This window comes from Gavia stellata, chromosome 6 (genome assembly GCF_030936135.1).
Source record: "Gavia stellata isolate bGavSte3 chromosome 6, bGavSte3.hap2, whole genome shotgun sequence".
NCBI classification, from domain to species: domain Eukaryota; kingdom Metazoa; phylum Chordata; class Aves; order Gaviiformes; family Gaviidae; genus Gavia; species Gavia stellata.
In genome coordinates, this window is record NC_082599.1 from 50,219,398 (window position 1) to 50,245,846 (window position 26,449).

General features: G+C 37.9%; 1 protein-coding gene across 2 annotated transcripts in view; it reads right to left on the bottom strand.

Annotated features, from left to right (window-relative positions):
* Positions 1-21,737, bottom strand: part of MYRIP (myosin VIIA and Rab interacting protein) — a 216,088-nt gene extending 194,351 nt beyond the window's left edge. For both annotated transcript variants that reach the window (XM_059818657.1, XM_059818658.1), the window contains exon 1: positions 21,628-21,737. In XM_059818657.1, coding sequence (XP_059674640.1) covers positions 21,628-21,737 — 110 coding nt within the window. The remainder of the gene's footprint in view (positions 1-21,627) is intronic.
* Between the last annotated feature and the right edge of the window lie 4,712 nt (positions 21,738-26,449).

A 26,449-nucleotide genomic window follows, 5' to 3' on the forward strand; every position in this document is an offset into this window, starting at 1 on the left:
ACGCAACACTATTTACGCTGTACTAGAGCTGCCCTTCAGCTATAGTGAGAAAAATACACCTAGCTCCTGGACAGGCTCAACCCTCTTCTGCTTCTTGACTCATGCCAAAGGCAGAGGAAAGAAAAGCTGCAAGCTTGCAAGTAAGTGCTGGAGAGACAGACTGACAGTACGCACAGATTAATGAGGAACAGGTAAGAATTAGACATACAGCACAAACATGACTTTTCAGAAAAACTTTGCAGGGAGATCAGCTGAGAAAGATGAGGACAAAGCAGCACTGCTGCAACAGCAATCAGAAATGTTCCATGGAAATAACAGCAATTACACAAACATTTCAGAAGTGTGAAGGTTGCATTTTTCCTGTGAAATACTGTATTCCAGTAACTACAAAACTCTCCCGGAACACTTTTTACAGGAAAATACGCTATCAGAAATCTGGTTTAAAAATCAGTTGTAGGGGATGGGGAAAACAAACAGCACACTCAACTCAGAATAAACTTACTTTCCCAAAACAAAGCAACCTTTCTGAACTCCCTCTGACCAATGCCTCTGTCACCTATGGTCCCTTGAGTACTATTAAATCATTACAGGGGATTTTATAGAACTTAAATAACCCTGAAAGATCCTGCATTTATTCCTGCCAGGTATGTGTGACTCACATTTCCAAAAAATACCACTGTACCATACTTGGCAGCTTAATGTATTGGAACTGATTTATCACTGCACTACTTCAGATGTGTTCACCAAATTAAAAGACTTTCCTGATATGCTGTAAAAGTCTGTCCTTCCAGCTGAATGAGTAGCTTACAGCTGTAAAAGTTAATTATATTAAAGCAATCAACATAAGTCTGCATATACTGCTTACAATAATAAACATTTTTAAAACATCAGCCATGTTTTAGTGTTTACATTCAGAAGAGCCAAATTCACTTTTATTAGATCAGGAATAGATTATTTAAAACTGTGACACATTTCAAGTTCTACAAGAACAAGATGAGACAAATAAAAAATGGGAAACTTCCACTGTATTTTTTTTGTATTTTTTATTTTCCCCAAGTGTTTCTGAAAGACTCCTAAAAAGCAAAGTCCTACTTGCCTAAAGACAAGTCCAATAATCAACAGCTCCAAATACTCCAAGAGACAGATAAAATACTTTTTTGGTTGGTTGGTTTGGGGTTGGGTTTTTTTTTGTGCGTGTGTTTTGTTTTGTTTTTTTTTTTTTAAACCACACACAGTAGAGAATGCTATCCTAGGACTTAAAAACTAAGATTAATAACTCTTGCCTTCCAGAAAGCAATAAAAGGAATTTTGCATGTATCATTTTAACCAGAGGTCTTTAAGAAAATATTTACTGGAGAGTGGGTTGCATTTTTAATGCCTGGATTGACAATACTGAGTGATTTAACTTCTCCCTTACATACAATTACAGGGAAACACCATTTACACAAAAGCAAGCGGTTGGTTCTCTGCTGCAAGGCTCTTTCTTGTTGGTGCTTTGCACATGTTTTTGTTAGCATTGCATCTATGCTGGAGCACAGTGAGACACACAACAGATTTGCCTGACCCCAGAAACAATCTAGTCCTGTTTGTACTGCCTGGGAGCTAATAAGCCCTGCAGGGACATATATGCCCCTTTCAGCCTTAAGACCGTAGGTCAGTTTAGTAAGACCTGGTACTACTGCATGGCCTTACTGACTGCAGTCTCTTCTAGCTTTACTGCCCAGAGCAGGTATTTCCTAAGCAACAGGTACAAACAAAAGCATGTTGATGGGCTTAAAGATTACGATCCGCATCTTCCAGTCAATGCAACTGATGAATTGGTCTGTAAGGAAAAACAAAAACCTTGGAAGGAGGTCAGAACATCTGGCAGTCAGTGCAAGAAAGGCCCTTCTTCTACAAGTGTTCTCAACCTCCCACCACCAGAGAGAGACAGGTGGGAGACAAGCAGACTCTCTCTTCATTATTGGGAATCATTTATCCAAATCATCTATGATCTTCCACTCTCTCAGTTTAGAGTTCATGAAACAATACCAGACCAGCTGGCAAAGAAGTACAGGAAGATGCAATTGAGCAAATGGAGCTTTGATTTGTCCCTAGAACAGTGTCTTGGCCCAGGAGGTTGGTCCCTCTCCTCTTTCTGTCAAGCTGGAAAACTGGCCATGGCAATGCTTCAAGAACATTCAAGTGGATGCCTGTCCTCTGCCAGAACAGTGAGGAGATTTTAGCTACCGAGTTTTAAACCATTTCTTTTATATCAGCAGATAAACTTATTCAAACATTAATTTGCTGGTGAGGATAAATACTTCAGCCATCTAAAGTTCCCTCAAATGAGCAATAAAGCTTTTACAATACTATCCCCTAGACAGGTAAGTACCCTTATATTTAACAGGGGACAACAGCTACACAGGATGTTGAACAACTGCTCCAATGTCATATGCCAATACACAGACTATATTTCACTGCTATGTTCAGTAAGTAAATAACAAACAAATTTTTTATCAAATTTGTTAGCAAAGAGGTATAGTGGACTGGAGATACAAACATTACATTTGCCCAAAGCATGAAACAGTGCAGAATGCAGTAGTATCACCCTTGCATACCAGGGAAAGAGAAGGGAGAAAAAGAAAGGAGAACATTGGCCTTTGCCCTACAAAAACAGGAAAAAAGGGGGGAAAAATTGCACTTCCTCCTCCTCTTACTACTTCACAAACCCAAGTATAGGATAATTAACTTTTTATAGCCTAAATTTAATCAAACAGTAAAAATGTATTATATGATCAAGCGAGAATTCCTACAGAATATGAATTCTGAGACTCTTTCAACTCTAAGTCACTACTTGCAACTTTCTCTACAGCAATTTACTGCACAGCGTATAGACAGATATTGTATTATGGATTGCAAGTAATGGCAATCACAGTATAAATCAGTGTTCAGAAAAAAACATTAAAAACAAAAGCTAATTTTTATGTATTTGCTTACCAAATCCTTGTGATGAGTCCAGACATAAAAAACCCCACCTCATCCAAGTACTTACAGTACAACGTGCAATGTCAGATGGGTCTTGGCTTTTTTGTTTGTTTGTTTCTTGCACAAGACAAATATTAGCACGTGAAGTCCTTCAAAGCCTACTTCACTGTTACCATTTTAGTAACAAATTCACCATTTGCAACAAAAGGTAAGGACAGATTATCCATCAATGATAGTGGAAACCAGCTAAAGTAGGGGAAATCTGAGTATTGTCCACTATATACATGTTTGCAATCAACTAAAATCTGCTTTTTAAGGGACAATTTAGTTCTTTATCATTAACATTCAAGTGACAATTGGAAATGGATGGGCAAAACACAAATAGCCATAATTCCAATTCTCTAACTAATATCTAGGTCTGTAATGAAAGCTAAAGTCTTTTGTATGAGAGGTTCATTTTTGCTAACAGAAGTGGATTTGATTTGCATCTAGCCCATGGAAACTAAAAACATTAAGACAATTGTAAGTAACAGGGTTTAAATAAAAGGCTCAGTATGCCTAAAATTTTGAAACTTTTGAAGTGTTAGTACCTCAGGGGTGGGTTTGTGGGATGATGGTTTCAGAAACATTAAATTGAACTGAAACACTCTCCTCTGTATTTTTAAGTTGTGTACTCTCTCCCAGTGAGTATTCCAAGGCACACTTGTTTGATGAAAATCAGTATATAACTTCTTACTCCTCAGAAGGCCTGAAGACACAACACTGGTAAATTGAAACACAGATGGTTTTATTAATTCTTGTGCAATATTTTACAAAAAAATCTAATTACTCACAATCATAGAACTCTACTACTGATGAAAAGGCTGCACACACAATACTTCCCATCTTACCAATGCTGCCGGGACTTCAGTAGAGCAGTAAGGCATGAAATTGAAAGAACTCAGCTCAACTTCTGCAGTAGTGGTCAAGTTTGCAGAGTTAGTATTAAGGGGTTAGAGAACGCATTTGATAAAAGAACATGAAGAAACAGTAAATATGGGACTTCAAATAAGCATTTTTACATTTAAGCTTTTTGAACTAGGTGTACATTAAAGGGTCTCATTCAGCCAAATATGATCATACCTGCTGCACCTTGCTAAACCACAGTCAGTCAAAGGCCGTGAAGCTACCTCCCTCTCTTCCCCAAGGTAGGGCAAAGAAAGATTTGGGATTCTACTCTGGCATCACACAGAAGAGCTTCAAGACCCCATCCCATATCATCTGTGGAGACACACACTCATTTCACTGAGATGAGCACAATTTTTCTCCCCCTACTACATGCTTCATAAGCCAAGGAAGAGGCAGGATACTAAGAGTACCACGACACAAACCCAGTGCCAGCCGAGACCTTCCAGCACAAGGAGAAAGTTCCTGCAGCCACAGTGCTCTAAACCAACAGCCAGGACCACTGCAATGCTGACCAGCTGTGTTCTGGTCCTCAGGAAACATCAGGCTTTTCTGCTTTTAATGGTGGCTGCTCATCATACAAATTCCCTCTCAGAGGGCCAGTGTGCTAGGCTCCCCTACCAGCCAGTTTTTGGGGTAATTCCACCAGATTTCGCAAAACATGGAGGGCAAATGAACGCCCTGCCAAATGGTTCCTGCCAGGAAACAACATCAGCTTTTTTTTTTAATTATCTATCATCAGGGCTAAGCACGAGCTTTGTTTAAAAATAATCTTTCCATTGCCTTTTCTGACATCAATAACAGAGAGAGTAATTATATAACCCAAATGTTCTGTAATAAACACCACTGTGTGGTTTATTATGGCCATAGAAATAGATTTACTGTCTCGAACTCAAACTGTGACAGTATGTGCAATCTTCTAAACATTTGCTTATCCATTAAACCAAACCTTAAATATTTTTTCTATGAAACACATCATGTGTGATCAAACCAAATGAGTCAGTAAATAATAGCTCAAAAGCCAGGTAGGAAAATGAACACTGAGCATCATTTAAAGCTTTGCAAAGCAGTGAAATACTTGGAAACAAGCAAGGAGTTCAAAAAGAGAGAAGACCCTTACAATATGCATTGTATGTATTAGTAGATAGATCTATTCAGCACTCACACATAAACAGCCTCCTCTGAAATTATCTCTAGAGAAATAAGTTCCCTAAAATCAAAATCTTCTAAACATTTATGAAATGTACCACAATACCTTGATTTTGAGAAGAATCTACATGATGAAAGATGATTGGCAAATCATCACAGTATGATCTTGCATTTCAGGCTTATTTGTTTTTAACCCAGCTTTCTAATTTATCTTTTTATCTCTGCTACAGAGAATATTTTAAATGGAAGTAATGATGGAAATCAATCTTTAACATCTATTACGCAGCCAAATGTTTACTGTTAACAGAAAAATGCTGTGCATCATTGCTACCAGAGAGTTACCTCAGGTAAGTCACTACAACTCATAAGAAACACAGTGTAAATAACATGGGCCCTTCATAAACAGCTTTCCAGATTGCTACATAAGCTTTTGATCTATGCCTAAGGAGCTCTACTGTCCAACTCTTAAGAGATGTAAAGAAACAAAAGATATTATTTTCTCAGGCCCTTCATCAAATTCCATGTGTTTTCAGGAAGACCAGACTCTTCACCAGCAATAAAGGACCTGAATGCATCTGTCCCCTAAGTAAATTGCTCAAATTGAAAGAGAGAGATTTGGGAAACTCTTTGTATCCTCAAACTTTTCTTCTGCATTCCCAAATATAAAAGTCATAATTATAAATTGGTTTAACATATTCAAACATAAGGTATCTGGTGATGTTTTACTCAAACAAAGCAACATTCAAATATAACTGCTTCTAACCCATGACATATTTTCTAATCACAAATATCTGTGGGTGATGTTTGTTTTTCTGAGACTGGCAGCATGTAAAAAGATACCATGCTTGTGATTTCTGTCACCCAATTTCTGACTGCTTCATGAAAGCTAATATACATTAGCATCCCTACGGCAAGCTGTTTCAGTCTCAAGTTTTGCTACATTAGGCACCTACAATGTTAAGTAGGAGATAGGCCCAGATTCCCAAAATGCAAAGACTTAAATACATATGTATCTTGGAGTTGTAGTGCCTCGCTGTTTGGTTTTTACTCTTCAGAAAGACAGAGACTAAGTCTTGACTTTAAATCCCCTGTGCTAACTGCTGTTACCTAAACCGAAAGCATTTGTTTGCAAGTGAAGAAATCAATCCATAATACTGAAGAGGAGTTTTATCCATGCAAAGCCAACCAAGCTAGATTCATAAACCATACTAGAGGCAGCTAAATCGTGAAAACATACGCAGGATAAAGTGAACATCAGCCTTTGATTTCACCAGATAACAGTGGCTTCTGCGATATTCTTTCTTCTTCCCCCTCTTTTCCCGATCTCCCCTGTCTCAGATAACCCCAATCACTATTACAAAGCATTGTAAAATGCTGAAGCAAATGAATCAAAGGAAAATCCCACCACACTAAGCAAGTTAAATGTGGAGACATCAAAGTTATGCCTGAAATGCTCTGCCAGATTTCTGAGATTACTCTTCTGCAGCAAACAGCAAACATCAGTATTAGATTTTTTTCACTGAATGAAAAAACTATCATAGCTGTTTCCAAAATGCCTGCCTGTTCACATACATCACAATTATGTACTGCTGATTTACTCATCACATTAATGGTAATTAATGCTAACATTAATAATTGATGCTAAAGCAGCAATGCCTGCCACACTAAGATAACAAATATATTTAAGATGATCAGTTCTGCTCAAAGGGATGACAATCAGACAGTCACGTTCTCCTTTTACAACAGCATCCTCTTCGCTAATTTATTCAAAGTTGGTGTTGTTTGGCTGGGACTGTTTACGCAGAAGAACATGTTAATGTAGAGACCTGCTGTTGGGAATTCCCTGCTCAATAGTCTGCAAGACTGCTTAACTACTGAATCCCAACAGTTCGAATTCCTAGCAGGAGTCACTACTGTGTCTGAGGCATACCTTACTTAACACAGCTATTGTAAACATGGGACTGGGGGGGGGATAATTTTAAAAACAAGCTATGTTATCATAAAAAGTGCCAATGCTATCAACTTAACCACGGAAACGTACTCCTGAAAAGTGCACAAAGTGAATTTCTGTTTTCAGGTGATGATGGAGTTGCTGTCCTTTCTTTTATGAAACTGAGTCCTAAGTTGATTAAATGGAATGCTGCATCTTTTTACATTACCCAAGGGCAGAAGGGCTTTGCTCTAGAGTGCCTGGAACCACTTCCTCAATTGATTAAAGACAAATGAAATTTGAAAGAACTACTGGCCAGGAAAACACTTTTTGGTCATCATAGTCTGAGCTAAGGACTAGAATAATATTTTGATTAGAAAGAAAAATTATTCCCTCTTGTGCTACTAAGCCTTATTTTCTGTCCTCATTTTTATTCAGAATGCAACAAGATAAAAATACCAGCCTGGAACTAAATTAAGAGTTTGGCAAATGTAAAGAATATAAAGGCTATTCCTCCTTATACCCACTACAAAACATTAAAAACACCCTCCAGCAGTTACTTACAGACAACTGATGTAATCTAAGCCAGGAAAGCCTCTGTTACAGCTGGCTGACAGAACTGCCATCCAAAAGACTCAGTGTTTTATAGTATTAACCCACACATGAATTTTAATTCAATCTAAGTGTCCAGCCTCTCTGAAACTGGGCCACTTAAAGGTTCTAAGCTAGTTTTTCAAATCTCAAGTCTGCATCTTTGGAGAGCTACAAGTCTAGCCCGTATTAATGGCAAACATGAAGGTACATGTTTGACTTGTTATAAACCTTTTATCCCCAAGGCTGTCTTCCTCTAATTTCTCACCTGCTCTGGCACTCTGGAAGCACACTTTGCCAGTGTGGTTGTGCTGATTGGTATTCTATTATATAATATACTAATAGTATATTAGTATATACTATAATATACTAATATACCATTAGTATTATATATAACTTCATGTAATAATAATAACAAATCAAAGTTCACAGGGAAAAAATAAATGAAAGTCCAGATGGTGGAAGGAAAAGCATTGATGAAGCTACTGTACTTTGCCTGCTGAGACACAGACAGTTCACCAGTCCTGGACTGATACATAAACTGCTTAAGTGCTCCTTTTTGAACTTAAAACCACTCAATTTTACACAGATTCACCACCTACCATAGAACAAAACTGCCAGTTCACATATTGTACTAGCTAACTAGGTTTTATGTCAGCATTGAAGAACTGTTCTCAAAAAACAAAATGTGTAAAATATGAAAGGGAAAAAATTACAAAATCACATTAATTTGAATTAAATTTGTGGTGGGTTGACCCTAGCTAGATGCCAGGTGCCCACCAAAGCCTCTCTATCACTCCCCTTCCTCAGCTGGACAGGGGAGAGAAAAATATAATGAAAGGCTCATGGGTCAAGATAAGGACAGGGAGATCACTCACCATAACTGTCACAGGCAAAACAGACTCAACTTGGGGAAATTAGTTTAATTTATTACAAATCAAAATCAGAGTAGGATAATGAGAAATAAAACCAAATCTTAAAAACACCTTCCCCCCACCCCTCCCTTCTTCCTGGGCTCAACTTCACTCCCAATTTTTCTCTATCTCCTCCCCTCAGGTGGTGCAGGGGGACAGGGAATGGGGGTTGCGGTCAGTTCATCACACGTTGTCTCTGCCGCTCCTTCCTCCTCACACTCTTCCCCTGCTCCAGCGTGGGGTCCCTCCCACAGGAGACAGTTCTCCATGAACTTCTCCAACATAGGCCCTTCCCACGGGCTACAGTTCTTCACAAACTGCTCCAGCATGGGTCCTTTCCACGGGGTGCAGTCCTTCAGGAACAGACTGCTCCAGGGTGGGTCCTCCACGGGGTCACAAGTCCTGCCAGCAAACCTGTTCATGGGCTCCTCTCTCCACGGGTCCACAGGTCCTGCCAGGAGCCTGCTCCAGCACAGGCTTCCCACAGGGTCACAGCCTCCTTTCAGGCATACACCTGCCCCAGCGTGGGGTCATCCACGGGCTGCAGGTGGATATCTGCTCCACTGTGGACCTCCATGGGCTGTGGGGGGATAGCCTGCCTCACCATCGTCTTCACCACAGGCTGCAGGGAAATCTCTGCTACTCCAGCACCTGGAGCACCTCCTCCCCCTCCTCCTTCACTGACCTTGGGGTCTGCAGTGTTGTTTCTCTCACATATTCTCACCCCTCTCTTCGCCAGCTGCAGTTGCGCAGTTGTTTTTTCCTCCCTTCTTAAATATGTTATCCCAGAGGTGCTACCCCCATTGCTGACGGGCTCAGCCTTGGCCAGCGGCGGGTCCATCTTGGAGCCGGCTGGCATTGGCTCTATCGGACATAGGGGAAGCTTCTAGCAGCTTCTCACAGAAGCCACCCCTGTAGCCCCCCCACTACCAAAACCTTGCCATGCAAACCCAATAAAAATTTACAGTAAAATTAAGTTTTTCTTTTTCTAGATGACCAATTAGCTATACGTGAAACACAAATTCACATTACTCTTATGCACTAAATGTGGCTATTTGTAATAATATAACAGTGATAAACCAACAGGCAGTATTTATGAGGCATATAGAAACTCCAAATGGTATCTTATGGCATGGAACAAATTTCTTTACCAGTGACAACTTTATTTAGATTACAGCCTCCTAACAAGAGATACTCCATACCTGTCATACAAGTATTTTATTATCTTCGTATTAGTCCACAATCCACTAAAATAAAGTTTTCAAAAGATAGAATCACAAGTGACATCTTGCCATCAGCTAAAGAGACACCAATTGAAAAGACAGTTTCATTCTTTTGTATGACCAAGGTAATGGAAAACGGCCATAGGATTACCTCCAGGATGACTGACAGCCTAGATGCAGTTACAACAAAGCCTTTAAAATTAATCACATTTTCAACATTCCTACTAGAAGCACACAAGTTTATTTCTTTTTCTTATACAGGAAAGTAAAGGGAAAAGAAAAACCCCAAAAGTCAAAACAGAACCAAGAAACTCATCGCCTCCTGCAGGTTCAAGAACTATATAAAAACCATAGGACCACAGTGGCAATACTAAGGAACTGCCCTCCCTGTTAATGACACATCTTCTATCACGATACAATGGTCCCCTCCCTCCCAGTGTTATGCTCAGAGAAGAACTGGGAAGTTCATCATGCATTCATAAAAACTGAAGGGGAAAAAGGGGGAGATGCCACCAGCACATTATCAGTCAACCTCACTGACAAACCCTACAGTAGCCAAGAGAGATACTAGAGACTCTTTTGTTATGTCTCACCCACAATATTTCTGAACAGCAGAAAAATTTGATTAAATCCCTGCCACCTCCAACAGGCTTCTCTTTTAATTGCTTCTTGATTTAAAGTTATTTTGATTGAGATGCAAACATTGAGTTCTGTGCTGTTTCCAAATTATTTCGTTTCCAATGTGCTTGACAAAAACTAGCTAAATTTAGAATATCCTTTCAAACTGGGAGTGCTGCGGAAACACACCACCCTTTGCAACCTATACCCTCTAATATTTAACTAGCCAAGTTATAAACCGAACAGTACAACAAACCACAACTCATTTTCCATAAGGCTGTATTAGGTTTACATCTTTGTAATACACTGAAGAACTGCATTAATGAAAACCTACTATGATTTCTGAAGATACTAATCCTGTTGTAAACCAGCTTCATAGAGGTTTATATATTTTTGTTCATGGAGTCTGGATAGCAGTCAACAGTAATAGTAAAATTATTTTACTCATTCTAAATTTTACTAAGTACCATAGAGCAAAAAGAAAAAAAAGACAGTACATTTGAGTTCAGCTGCTTTCAGGAGAACTTTAAGTCATAACTGGGAGGAGAATCAAAGGATTAAAGCAATAAAGGAAGAGAGGCGTAAGCAAATATATTGACCAATTATAATTCATTCCAATCAAAAATAAAGGAACAGGCTGTTACACAGTCTTCTCTGGCATGCAGTTCAAAGACTTGCTCTAACCTCAAACACAGAGCCAAATACAGACCAACTGCAAATAAAGGCAACAGTAGATTAACAACTCACCCCAAGTTCAATTACAGTGAAAAAGTATTACTCTGTAGCAACTGCCCATATGTTAGCTTCTACCCCTAAGCAAACATGAAGCTCCTTACCATACACCTCAAGGGTAAACTATAATTATCTCACATTTATCATAGGGTAGGATCATATACTTAGGTAGCACCCATTACAGCAATGCTTTGTGGTATATTAACTTGCATATCACCCTCAGCTGAGATACAACAGCTGATAATGTTTGCATGCCTAAAATATTTTAACGCAAAACTTAACATGTTAATTTATACTACTAGAGTATTTTTATTATTTGCACAAAGGTAACAAAAGCAAATCCATTTTATTTCACATATGCAACCAACAAATGTTAGAAAGTGTTACAGTTAGAAAGTATCTCCAAAGATACAACAAAGATGTTCTGAAACAACACTTTGGAAGTGTTGACAAGGTGTTTTGACATCTTTGGAATTCTCTCCTTTTTCCTTTAGCTGAAAATGTTCAACAATTTCATTTAAAAAGGAAAACACTAAGAATTTTGCCATTTGTGAAACAAACAAAGATCAGCTATTTCTAACATACACCCCTTAACTCAGTCAGCTCTGTTCCCTTCCAAAAGTTGTCTGGCAGTCCTTTGAACTCACCATAAACACAGAACATGCTTATAAACACTAAAAATTGAGCTCCCCTCTAGGTACATGTTGTGACATTTCTGGAAAGCAAGCAGACCATAGTTTGTAATGGTTCATTTTGGAATGAGGTAGAATGGTGAAGAATCCGGCACAAGTTTTATTAAACCTTAACTTACAAAGTAGCTATCTTTCCATGAACTTCTCATGACAGAGGTTCCTAGGCTCAGGACAGATTTCTAAGAACTGTTATCCCATTTAGCACAGCTCATTCATCTGGCACAGCTTTAAGTACGAAGCTGCACATGAAAATCAAGAGTTCTGGAGAACCTGAAGGATGAGGTGTTAAGTGAATACAAACTCACCAGAGCAATTTCTTAAGATTCACCTTCACCTCTGCTGATTAAATAGTTTGAGGCAGATCCTGTGACACACTCCCTAAGCTTCAGCATAGTGAACAAAACACTCATTTTGCTCCTTCTAATATAGTGGCCTTATCTTCTTCTCAGTGCTTCTTCCACACACTGAACATTTCTTTGCCATGCAGATTCTGACAGGCTTTTGGTTCTTCATAGGCTTCAGAAAGGAAATATTAGCAAGTATTCAAAAATGCACCTTTTTATAATCAAAAACACAGGCAGTATTTTCCTTAAATCTAGTATCTCTGAAATATTATAATACTTTTTAAGAATTCTACTACTTTGTAGGTAGAAGCAGAAGTCTTTCCTTTTGCAGACATTAGCGTTTCTTAAATGTGTACTTTTGAACTTCCATAATGCATGTGTTTCTGAAAAAAGTATTAATTTTAAATTTCAAATTTAAATGATGAGTCATATTTCAGATTGGCAAACTTCATCATGATGAGTAGTATCTCTTATTTTCTTGAAAACCAAAAGGTGGGTATATTTAAGATAGGAAACCATACAGCTTCAGACAGATCCATCCAGATTGATGAGGCCAAGGACAGGTCTACAGCATGTTGCTATAGAAACTCACAGTAAAACCATTGCCTTCTGGCATCAAAAAAACACCAAACACATTTTAAATAAAACACTTCTTCCAAAACTGTAAGACTTGGCACATACTGCATACAACTTAGTGAACGTTGTATAGAAATGCATTTAGAGCATCCCTGTACTGTAGACTCTAATATGAAGAATAAGCCCTGAATAAGTTACATTTTGTAACTCTTCTTTTCATATTTACATGTTTTACCATAACTTGGGAAAGTACTACAAATTGTACTACTACAGTAACACCTGAATAGAGAAACCAACACTTAAGGTAGACTTAGGCATGCGTATGTAACAACTGTAAGTTGGTAGAAGATCTTGACCTGTAAAACTTCCTAAACTGGATAAAACCACACTCCTTCAATAAAGCCATAGGTTTCATACAGCATATCCATAGACCTTTTAATCACTTCTGTAATTGCAGCAATCACTAATTGACTTCAAGCACTACAGTAACAGCCGATAGGTGTCATAAAAACAAGCCCATGAAGTTAACAGTATCCAGAAGGTGGGTCCCCCAGTGCACAGTACATACTTGGCTTTTCCAGCTTTGGATTTAAACCACACTTCCAAGGTGCAGATACCTTGTCCAGACCTTTCTCCTCTGGAGCAAGACCCTGAAATTCAACTGTCCAGCACCTGATACTTGTGCTTTTTCACATTCTTTGCAGCAACTTAAAGTGATTCCTGGGAAGTCACCTCTTCAGGCACTATTGTTTTCAGTTTTATCTTCAGAAGCATCAGATTGTGAATCAGACAGTTATTTCCCTTTCAAAAAAATCTTAATCTTTACTTCAGATAGCACAATACATATGCTGACCCAGCCACTTCGTGCATCTTTCCCTTGTACCTTCAAAAAAAAATTGTAAAAAAAAAATTTAAGATCCTCATAAGAAAATTTCTTCTCCTGCTCTCCAGCATCCTGTTTTATTTAATGTCCATGAGGGTATCCCAACTCCATCCTCCTACTAACAAACCAAGTTTGCTTTACCAAAAGGCTGAATGTTTTATAGTGATTACCTGCTAGATAATGGGTTTTTCTTTCTCAGACTAATTATTCACCCAGCAGTGCTTACATGAGACTAGAAAATGATAATTTTTTGTTTGCATATTTGCATTTTGGTCCAGTACAATGATAAAAAGAGGACAGACACACAGTAGATGAGCCCAACTTTCAACATGGTGTTTGCCCAGATCTAGCTAACTTCTACAGAATCAACAACTCTGAATTCACAGGGCAATGGGGGACAGAACTCAAGAAGTCCATGTGGTTCATCCTCATGCCCAAGGCAAGATCCAGAAACTGATGGCATTCAGATAGAGCCTCAAATACCCTGTCCTTAAAACCTGTAACACAGAGTCTAAAACTTCCCCAGCAACCTCTTCCCTCAGCAGATTCCCTCTATCAGTCCATGAATATCTGTGCATTTTTCCCATGAACTAACATTGAGCCTTAATAAAGAGGTTTCTGATAAATTAATAGGCTAACATATTTAATAAGATTAGTATCCCATTTCTTCAGAAAAAAGTTGAAGCACTTTCTCTGCAAAAGGCACTTAAGATTTAACATTTTCAGCAACTATTTTCAGTGTGACTAAATTGTACAGACAGGAGTCCATACTCAAGAAAACACCCCTTCCCTGCACTGCAGGGCTAGTCAGATGAGAGAATATTACTCCTACAAGTCACATTTAACAGCTTAGACTCTTCATACACAAGATATTGGAGATTAAATATTGATTTTACATTATAGCTATTCATTATCACTAGGCACACTCAGTCCTTTTAGCTAAACTATGGCTGTTAATTTGATTAGTCACAACCCACAACAGAGACCAAATTAGTGCAAAAAAGCCTGCAATAAGTTTTATAATGTCTCTGCAACATCACACTGCTTCCTTTATTAAATAAATACCCACAGGTCATGAAAGTTTGGCACAGTATATACAGGCTGTACTTCAGCTATATCTCCCGTGGCCTGTCCAATATTGAAAATGTTAGCTGGAGACATTTCTTTCTACACAAGTTTCTCTAATATTCCCTAAAATTAGGCTTTTTCTTTTTGCACCTTTTCATAAGCATCATCTCTTATGTTTCTTCATGCTTCGTTCACCAGCATTTCCCCTCAGTTGAAACTGCATTGTAAATAAATTTTAAAAGAGCCAAAACTCACATCTGGAATTGCCTGTATTAAAACAGGCAATCTTGGCATAAAATTCAAGAATGACAGTTTTGGGAAAGAGGTCCTGCATTTGCCAAATAACGTGTTGAGAATTTCCATCCATGCTTTCCCTATAGAATCTATACGGCATTCAAATAATGAGGACAGTCGTAGTGGGTTCCCATTACAGTCACAAGCATGCACAAACAAGATGCACAGAACTGGTTTTAGAGGCACCTGATACATAAGCTGCTCTTTGGAAGTACCCTGGCATTTTTCCCTCAATTAAGCAGAAAAAATTTGGACACAAACCTACAACTTAAACAGCTGAAAGTTTTTTTGCTTCTAATACCAGATTCTTTCCAGTGCCCTGATTTCTCTCTTGTAAAGCATAAACTAGGTCCTACTCTGTCATCAACTGCAATCATTTTCTCTGTTTATAGGTGGAGCAGGGACCAATGCTGAGTCAGCAGAACTTACACACTAGCTTTGCACCAGGACCATCAGGTGTTAGAGCACAAAGTTTTGCGCAAATCAAAGAAAGAAAGGGTGCAGACTGTAAACTAAATGCTGTTGCACTGTACATGAAATATCATTGCTGAGATACCTACTTCCTTGTCTAATCCCAAACACAGCATTATTTGACAGCAAGCAGCACGCTTGGATCAATGCTTCTTGAAATCAGTGACAAGTAACAGTTTCTAAATGCATTTTGAAGTGCATCCTTACTGACTCTGCAGACAAAAAAAACTATTAGCTATCTGGCTTTCATGCAGAATTCATCCAGGTCACTAGCTATTTTTTGATAAGCAATTTATCCTGACCTGAGAATATGGCTAAGGGGTATCTGTTAAAACATTGAACACTGCTTTTGAGAGAGGGTTACACAGTAACAGTGTACAGCATCTAGTACACCGATTAAGTTACTGACAACTCTTAACCCTGACAACCTGCATGAGCTAGGAAACAGGTTTCTTTGCATCTTGGAACATTATGTAACAAAATTGGCGATAATCTATAAATAAAGATGTCTTGCTCTTAATCTTGTTAATGAACCCTTACTTCCAGGAAACAGCTGTACTGCCCTAGATATGTCTTATAAGCCAAAGCAGCAGCAAAATAACATACTAAGTTGCAGCTATGATTCTGATGAATCATTCATTGCACTCAAAAATAAGTTTAGACAGATGAGTGCTAAACTTATGACCGCTCAGCAGAGCCTTGCACTGGGGAAGCGTGCAGCTGTGTTAACTTGGGCATCACAAAAAGCACCCTTCTCAGAGAAGGAGTGAACTGCTCTAAGACCTTTTACCACAGGGAGAGAACACTTGTGTCAGGACAACCCATAAAGAAGTGCTAGCCATTCTCCTTAGCACAGTGTGGCTTACTCTCAAGCCTCATGGGCAGAAGCAGGGATATGAAGTGGTATGTTACAGCCTCCTTCTCTAAATCCCTTGTGCTGTTAATGAGCAGGCACAGGAACCAGAACAGTGCCTACCTGCCACCAAAAAAAAAAAAAGAGTAATGGACAGGAATGCTCCTTGTGCTCTCCCCACACTGTTCAGAGTGAAGGGCAGGCAGGCTGACCTTATGAAATAACTTCGAGCAACAAGGTATTGGTCTGAAGTTCATCTGCAGGAACTCTGAAACTTGTGGTGATGATGAGACCAATCTCCTCTTCCTTCCTCACTAGGTAAACAGCTTTAAAATGGCTTTGTTTGGAGGCGAGGAGGGAAGACAGACAGAGGGTTTTGGTTGCTTTTTGTTTTTTTAAGGTATTTGATACAAGCCTGCCACAGGAAGGAGGAACAAGAACCAATATGCAGAATCAACAGATAGCTACCCAAATGTCTGACTTGGCATTTTGCCAGTTTGATATGACTCACACAGACAATATTTCAATTAACAGAGGTTGGAAGGAGTTTAATATTTTATCCACTACAAGACCCATGACACATACTGTGAATACAGTGAAGTGTACTGTAGTCTGACAAGAAAAAGCGTCAAACTGGTTTCTGGGTTTTGTCAGGTATGAGAATTTATTTCTTAAAGAAGCCTCTTCATGAGTGTACTCCTGCTGCAATGCACTACGATGCAAAAGCAGAAAGAAGAAAGCAGGCAAAAGCAACTCTCTTAATTTAAAATGTTTCATCGTCTTCTACACAAGGCTCTACTCTAGCCCCTTATCAATTCTTTGGCTAAAAGAAAATTAGAACAGAGTGGCGAGGGCCCTCCAGTGAGCACACACGTCTCATTTTTTTCTGCAAATAAAGCCCTGCTGAAGATTTGATCATGAATCACTGCAGTTTGTCTTTACCACAACTGAAAATGCAACTGCATAAATAAAGACAGCAAAGCTGATATTCACCAACCCAGCTACAAAAGACACATCAGGCAAGACACGATGATGTTCTGCCTGTGGGTGACAGTTGACTCTCAGTGCTTCCCTTGTGCTATTCCAGTGATCCCACATAACTATATTAAGTGATTAATGTGTTAAGATCACATCTCCATGTGGTACCAGAAGATCAGTAATTTTTCCTTGTAAATACATTCTCCCAGGTGATTAAGAGCAGTGCTTTAAACAAAAAAGAACCATGTCACCTGCAAAGAAACATTTTTCATCCCTGACCAATGCAAGTTACTAAGGTTTATCACTAGAATAACACTGCACAAATGACTGATTCAGCATTCACGATGGTGAGTGAAACTTTTGTTAGACAACAGTTATAGGAAGATGGCTTAAGTCACTTAGGCCATGGCCTCCTAAAGTAAAGTAACTGCTGACAGTAACTGTTCTGCTGGCAGCTGATCAGCACTGAGCCCTTTCTATGCCTGCCCCTTTTCCCACCCTTCTAACTTTTCTCCCTTTGCAGTTGTTCTGAATGTTAAAGTCAGTATCAGAACAGCCATCTTTTAACCTGTCCACATGGCTAAAACATAACAGGTTGCGAACATCTACCACAATAAGATGATCCATCAACTTTTTTCTGTAAAATTATAATTTCACGTATTTAAAACACCCTGACTTCTCAGCTTTCCTAAAAAAAAAAAGGACAAGCATGTTTATAAATACAGTGGTAACTAAAAACAAAACCAAAGGGGGAATTTATTTTTCCCACAGCGGGCAAGAAACAGTGGCACATTTAGACAGTCTGGAAAATTGAATACACAGGCAATAAACGGAAACAAATAAAAGACAACAATCTCTTACACATCTGTTTATGTAAAGAGGCCTATCTCACAAACATACATTCAGCCTTGTAAACCCTTTTAAGCTCTCCTCTGTCATTTCTTTAAAAAAAATTAAAAAAAAACAAAAAACCCTAGAAACTACAAACTGCAGATATGACAAGTTATACACAGCAAAATGTTAAAATTTTAACCATCAAAACAGTCCAAACTTCCCCATTGCTGACATTCTGCAGATGCATGAAGTCTGAAATTCAAGATTAAGAAAATAAATTCGTCCACAAGAAAACAAACCATTAGTGTGTCCAGTCAACTTGCTCAAAAAGCCAGCTATGATTATTAGTGTCCCAGTAGCCCCAAGACAGCCTGCAGAGCTCCTGCAGCAGAAGTGATGTACACAAGGTTGTAGTACCGCAGCCTAGTCCTGAGCACGCAAGCCAAGCAACTCAAACCTATCACCCTCCTAATTTTGCCAGATCTGCCTGGTTTGCCTACTTCAACTGATTCATAGAAAATCAAGCCCATCTATTTACAAGACTGTGTTATAATTTTAGCCTCAATGATTCTGGATGACTACACTAACATTGGAGTAAATAAAAACATTACACTACTGCCAAAGAACAGAACCAACACATGATCAAAATAGAAAGATTATCAGTGAACAAGCAACAAAGAACAGTAAATTTTATTAATCTGATATCAGGCTGAGCGCCATAGCAAAAAAGGAAACTGAACTGATATGAAGCAGTAAAGCATAATAAATCAACCACACTAATCACTAATTATTTACATATGGTTATCTTAGTGTTATCTTACTATTTTTAGCCAACTGATTTTTTTTTTTCCTCCACAAAATGTACAAGAACAGCCTGTCTGATACCACTAACAGAGTTGGGAGAAAGATTTAAATTAGAGAACCACTGCTAAAAATTCTCACTGCAGAGAGATTCAAAACAGCTTTGCAGCAGAAAATTAACATGATCAGTATGGCTTTTCTCCACATATTCATTATGTCATTTTGTTTACAGAATATGGAAAAATAAATTAACATGTAACAACAGCAATATTGTAAGACATCGGCAACTGTTTTAAAGCTAATATACCATTTTACTTTACTACCTTAAAAACATTTATTAGGAGTGAAAATAAACTTGATTTCTTGTAGTATGTTACTTAACTCTTCAGCTGCCACTAGCAAAGCAAAGTTGAAGCTATCAACCACTTACAGTTTTCTTAGATTTCATTGTTCTCCTGATATAGTGGAAATCTGTTATATATTCCCTCAAGTAGTTCTTGATCTTTAGAAATAATTGCTACTAATGGGAATAATCCCAGAGAGAGATCTGTGAAACAGCTACTTAAATCCTTCTGGAGGAAAAACCTAAAAATAAAACTATCTATGGTACGAAGAATTATACAGACACCCTATTTTAAGAAAGTATCACACACGAAAGCATCAACAGTTCCATCCAAAGACTAATGTTGCTACTTGGAATTAATTACAGGAAGAAAAAACCTACCTTCAGATATAACTTGGTTTTGAATTTATTAACAGCAGTCTAATATATAAAATACATATACCAGTTTTTTCTTTTAAAAAAAGATTACAAACCTTGACAATACTTCTGAAGTGAAACTATACTGTAGGCTTTGCCAGTTGATAACTTTCTAAAACCAAAAGCAATAGAGCCAAGAACATCAAAGCAGACAGAAGAACTAATCTGCTTTCTTACAGGCTGAAAAATCTGATCTATAGCAAAGTATAAGTTTCATATATGATTACATTTTCTATTACATAGTAAGACAAAAAGATGTGTTGCTACATCCTTCCTTTTAACTCTGCATTTTGTAAAAAAATGGAGTAGCCCAATAAAAAAAAAGAGTCACAGCTTTTAAGTCAGAAGTAAGCTTTGAACTACACTGGCAATCTTTAAGGTCATTAAAATTATTTAAATTCATATCTTAAATATCAGCCTATATTTCAGAACTTTGACTTTGTCAGTATGGCTCATTATTTGCAGCACTTTAACATACTTTAATACTTGCAAAAGGCATGAACTACACTCAAGAGAAAAAAAATTACATACTCATATATAAGCTGAGTTGAGTCTGTGTGTTTCTCCTACCTTCCAGTGTTTTATCTGCCTTCTCACATCAGTTTTCTACTTTTGATCATTCAATTATCAAGTCTCATGGACAGTTTCAGAAGCAAAATGGTAAAACACAAACACCAGCAAAAAGTTTATCTATCTAGGCTGTTCGATCAATTTTCTGCAGGCATGCCTTACATCCTCCTCCCCTCACTATAGGATCTAGCTGTACAGAATAGACAAGATGCCCCAGCATTTGCTAACTGTGGTATGCTTGCTCCAGTAAGATACAACCAGTCACACAAAAAAAGCCAGAGAAAGCCCCCGCACTCACCCTCCTTAAACTGCTTGTAGAATCTCTTGGCTTTATTTTTGCTAGTCTTTCACAGCAATCAGTACAACTCATAGCAAAACAAAAACACACCAAAAAAAAATCTGCATGCCATCCTCACCCAGTCTTTCCTCTCTGCGGCAAGCTCATGCTACCAACCCAAGCAAGAACTTGCAGAGCATGCCAAAATTGAATTAGGCCTATGCCGCACGCCTTCTTTCTTGTTCCTAATGTTGCAAGTAGTTTCAAAAAATAGTAACAGAAAACTAACAGAGACAGGATTCCTCTCAGTTCCAAATGCACATATATATATATATATAGTTTTGTGTTTATTTCAGTCATCTTCCTGCTCTGTTGACTTCAGCTTGATGCTAAATGATAAAGAAACAGATCGTATCTGTAATACTAGTAGTATGGTAAGAGAATGTGCATTTGCCAACTATAGATAGAGACTTCAGACTATTCTGGAGAATAAATAATGATGTGTTAAAAGAAGGTAATAAAAATATCAGACATAATAATTCAAGGAAATATTGTTGAAACTACAAGAAAAATATTGCAGTTACCAATTCAGGTCTCTGTCAGTAGCCCCGTTGTCACATACCGAAGTTCCTGGGCTGAGAAATTACCTTGCAGCAAGTTCCATTTGTTTTCTTCTGGGTTGTTTCTGCTTGCAATCATTTTGTACATAGATTACTGAAAGCAAAGTTAACTTCTCAATACAATGTATAAAACATCCCATTCAGTCTTTTGGGAGAAAGAGATGGGTTGGAGTTCTTCACCTTCAGATGTTTGCATATAGACAAAGTTTCTGAATAAAAGAAAAGGAACTGCCTACAGCAAGCAAAAAATTCTCTTAACAAATGTCTTTTTTTCAACCACTACTTAGCCTCTACCCAGGCAACATACACAGATGATTTAGAGACCATTGTTGTGGTTTAGGCCAGCACAGACTAAACACAAAAATGAGTTACTACTCAATTGAATTCATGTGGAGAAGTTTGGATGTTTATTGCCTCTGTGACAGGAATGATTATTAACACATACAACACAGAGGAGCTATGTTCTCCAGTTTCCTCCAAAAACAGTTTGTAATGATCCAGAAATACCAATATTTTTAATCATGTTTTTATTCTTACCTCAGCCTTTCTTCTTCTTTCTTACGAAGGCTGAAATCGCGCTGAACCACCTGGAGCACATGCTCTGCTTCTTCATCAGTCAAGCCAGAAAGATCCAGTTTTCTCCCCATTATATACTCTGTCCTGGATATGAATAACTATGAGGAATATCTGAAATCAGAAACAGAAAAAAAAATGCAAAATAAATTAAAAGCACTGATATTCTTCCCAAGTGTGTTGAAATCACAGGAACATCTGCCCAACAAAAAGAAAGTTGCTGCCATAAACATCAGAGAAGAAAATTATTCATTTCAGAATTATTTTTCAAGTTCCAGGTGGTGAGAGCCATCACTCCCAATTTAAAAAGAAATGCAAAAGATAAATTATTTGGGATATTAAATAATATTGAGGGAAGACCTCAGTGTTGCACTCAACAAGAAACATATTAAACTAACTAAGGTGAAATCAGGTTTAGACATTTCTTAAGATTTTAAGCCACGCGTTTGCAAAACACAATCCCTGAGACTGTGTGTGAACCGAGAACATACTCCTGTCACACTCAAAAATATTTTCTACTACCAACTAAGAAACCAGGAATTACTTTAAAACACCATAAAAAAAAAAGCAAGCATATACATTTCAAATGCATTTCCCAGAGTAACTGGAAAGATTTAGGTGTCACTACCACCACGGTATCGTTATTTCCCCTTTCTGTGAATGGCAATGGAGGAGAAACAGTAGTAGTCAATGTTACAAGTGAACTGAAGGTACTATAAAGTTTGAACTAGAGCTCAGTCCATTTATTTCATTAATGCATTATCATCAATTTGTTCTAATTTATTTTCTCGTGACTTTTATTAATTTTGTTGAATTGTAGTAAATTCAGCTATCAGTATTAATTTCTGTAATTTGATTTATATAATTATTTGGGCAATCATAAAGGTGTCCACCTCCACATTAAGTTATGGTTTTGGAAACATCACACAGATTTTGTAGCTCTGTTGTAAGCTCCTAGCAATGTGTACAATAATTACGAACATACAAAAGTTCTTACGTTATACTGAAGAGGCAACTAGTACTACCTCTTTATCCATGACGAGTGTCAAGTGAATGAGGCTATGTAAAACACGTAAGCTGGTTATGTCTCAAAAACTACCTCTAAGCAAAACTGCTATGGCATACAATGAAGTGCTCCAAATAGTATAACAAGAAGCATGGGGAAAAAAATTTCACCTTTATTTTCTAAGCATAACAATTCGTTTGTTACTTAGATGATGATGGGGGATGTGGTTGGTTGTTTTTTGTTTGGCTGTTTTTATACAATATTTACCTTCCTCCAATCATCTGTTTACAGCTCTTCAAACAGGAAAAAAAACCACATGGAAGGAGGGTATTGCTTATTTTTTCTGTTTTGGTTAGGCTATCAATGAAGTTTAGAATACACTCTTCATTCAAGGAAACAACACTTCAATGAAAACAAGCAGATGGGATAGAACCTTAGGCGAAATCAAGATGACAAGATCCCTCCAGTGAGACGCATGTTCACCATACAGCTAACAAAGGTTGTAACAGAAGAGTGTGTTCTGGCTTGGCTCTTTGGGTCTACTAAGGATGCTGAACTGGAACATCAACAATGAGTTAATAAAGGCGATAAAAATGTACTTCTAAATAAATTTACCCCAATTTTTGTAGAAAAAAGTGCCACAGAAACAAAGAACTATATATAGCCTTCACTAATCTGACTTGCATGGCCAAGAATGCATGTTAAAGTTAAAGGTTAGCTAAAATACAGTGAGGAACAACTGGCAAGATTTTCTTCCATCCCACACACACGCATAATTCTCCCCGAAATTTCCACCAGAATGTTAAGATTTTCCACCGTCCCTTTATCTGCAGTCCTTTTACCAAAGCCTCACTGGGCACTGTCAAGCATAAGAAATGGTGAGGTAGGGCTTACCAAGGTTACGCTTACATGTTGCAGCTCAAAGACAGAACAAGCAGTGCCTTGGGACACGTTCGCTTTGGGATATCTGTTCAGCTCTTCCCATGCAAAAGCACTTCAGTGCAAAGGCCTCTCTGAATTTCTAAAAGCATGGAAGGGCTTCACTACAGGAAAGCCACATCTGCAGGGAAGTAAGCGGAACTTTTCCAATTAACTTTTTTCACACCCATACACTTCATGTGAGAAACACAGGATATAAGCTAAAAGAATATAAAACTATTTTAAGCAATTGCTGGAGCCAGTAGGGACTCCTGCAAGGTAGGGCTACAGTTGTCTGAGACACAGGATGAAGAAGATACTAGGAGATCAAAGATGCCATTCCCACTGTTCTTGGGCATCAAGTTAACAACTGTAATTAACACTGTCATAATAAGTCCTCCCTTCAGGTCTTCATCAGAATGTTTTTGGAAACTTTGTCAAAATTAATACTGTTTTTTCAGATATACAAGCCATGGTCCGTCGGTAAAGAGGATTACCCCTTTGATTCAGCTGCCACTGCTGATTGTGAGCATATATTAGAAAAGGGGGAAATTTACCCCTAAATCTGGGGGTAAGTGGGCAGCCCCACTACCTCTGATTTTTTGGGGTCAGCAAAGACTTAATTTCAAGTGTACACATACTTCAGAATCACCAGTGACTAACTTTTGATTTTCATGTTGTTTATTTACCTATATGACTCTCAGTCTGCATTCCAATATTCCATTAACCTCTAAAGAACTTTTGTTTTTTTTCCCCAGGACATAATCTTTCATCATATTACTAAATCACCTCTGATCTGGAAGTATCACAGCAGTTTATAAACATTTATAAATAATGCTCAAATGTCTTTTTTTTAATAGATCCGGATTATGCATTTTGGAAATACACAATGGAAAATCCTCTAGAGGAAGTGTAACAAGTTATATTTAAAAAAAAAAGGACAACAAAATAGTTTCTCAGCCTAAAAATAACTTCTAGCCTCAACTGAAATAACTTCCATGAGGCTGTTCAGATGTTTGCCTTCATGAGTAATACTTCTTTGCTAAATCTCAAACTGAATGCAAAATTAAAGCTTTCAGAGACATTACAAGGAATAATATCATTCCCTAGAAAACTTTTGCTCAACAAATTAACACATTGTAACAGGAAAGCCTAGGCTTACAATACACGATTGGGTATTGTTTGAGTAATACGCTAATCTTAATGCTTCTTACAGTCTGTTTTAAAATTTAATTAAAACTTTCACATCAAGAACATTTCTTGAATTTAACCTTTTCGAAAAAACCCCAAAACACTAAGCCACAAAAACCCCACAGAACAACGAGCAAATAAAATGTTTTTCAAGAACTGCAAGCAATGCTTCCAAATTTTAAAACAGCCAAGAGCATCAACACAAGAAATGAGGGCAAGTAGTATGTTTCCTAATCACTCATATGATAGCTAAACTGTTGGAACTTGCAGTCTCAGCAGATTAGCATTCCAGGAGGGTGGGGAGAAAGCCCACAAACTTTTTTTTTTTTAAAAGAGTACCAACTAACATTTAAAACAGATTCTCAGCTTGACAAAGAGCCACATTATACAGTTAATTATCCAAATGGTCACACTGAGTAGTGTACAACACAGACACCTTAGTTTAATGCTGGAGCAAAAAAAAAATCAGCACTAGCGAGGCTGCATCTGGAGTCCTGCATCCAGTTTGGGCCCCCCAGTACAAGAAAAAGAGGAACTTACTGGAGCGAGTCCAGCTCAAGGGCACAAAGATGATTAAGGCACATGAGCATCTTTCACAAGAGAAGATGTTGGAAGCGCCTGATCTGGCTATACAGTGCGTATCTGGAAGAGATCCCTCCAATATCCTGGCACTGCAAGGAAGAATATCATACAATTCTTTCCATTTCTGAGCAAATTTTTAATTACAGTTTTACTTGTTTCCACAAAACATTTTTGCTCCTGTACATTAATGAAATGTGATACTGGAGGAGCCAATATCACAATTCCTTCAACCCAGCTATTTGCAACTGAAATATTTCATATAAAACACTTTTCCCTCACATGTTCTCAGAGTCACCAAACTAAACACCAGAGCTTTTCTACTCTGTTCTGCTACTCTACCACTTCTAGTATTTTCCAGGTAGAAAACTGAGAAGAAAAAAACTTCTAATAATCGTATCTTTGATTCTGTTGCCCGCCAACTCATCTTTACTTACTTCAGCAGACTGTCAGGACCTGAATAACCCTGCTCGATCTGTCTTGTCATTATAGTTTGGCATTTGACCAACTTTTGCAGAAGTCTCAGTACCTTAAGAAATTCTTATTGGTGAACATTTTGCCCTTTTAAATTGTATAAGAATATAGCCATCTTTCTCAGCCAAAAAGGAAGACAAACGGTTTGTCCACAGCAGAGTTTCTTCACCACATCTGGTATTTAAAAAAAAGTTTTGTTTAATGAACATCCCAAAGAAGCAATCACATAGCCAGCACAAGGTCATTATGCTAAATGTTTTTAATGTAAATTTCACACAATATATAAATTATGTAATGTCACACACTTTATTTGGCGACAAAAACAATGTTTGAGTGTTGAAAGTGTAAAGGGGATTCCTGTGTTTTGAATTATGGCAACACATTTGAACAAAACAGACTTTAACCAAAAGAAAACATTTAAAGAACATTTCTGTCCAAAATAATTTCTACTACAGCTAGCATGTCATTAAGTCTAAAATGAGGCATAATTAGTATTGGTTACTAATTTCTTAACCTTTTTTAAATTCCAAGAAATCCAGGTGCTGCAGTAAACAGCATTGCAGATATTCTTCCCTTTTCGTGGGAAATAAACTAATGGCCCAAAATAACAAGAGGGAA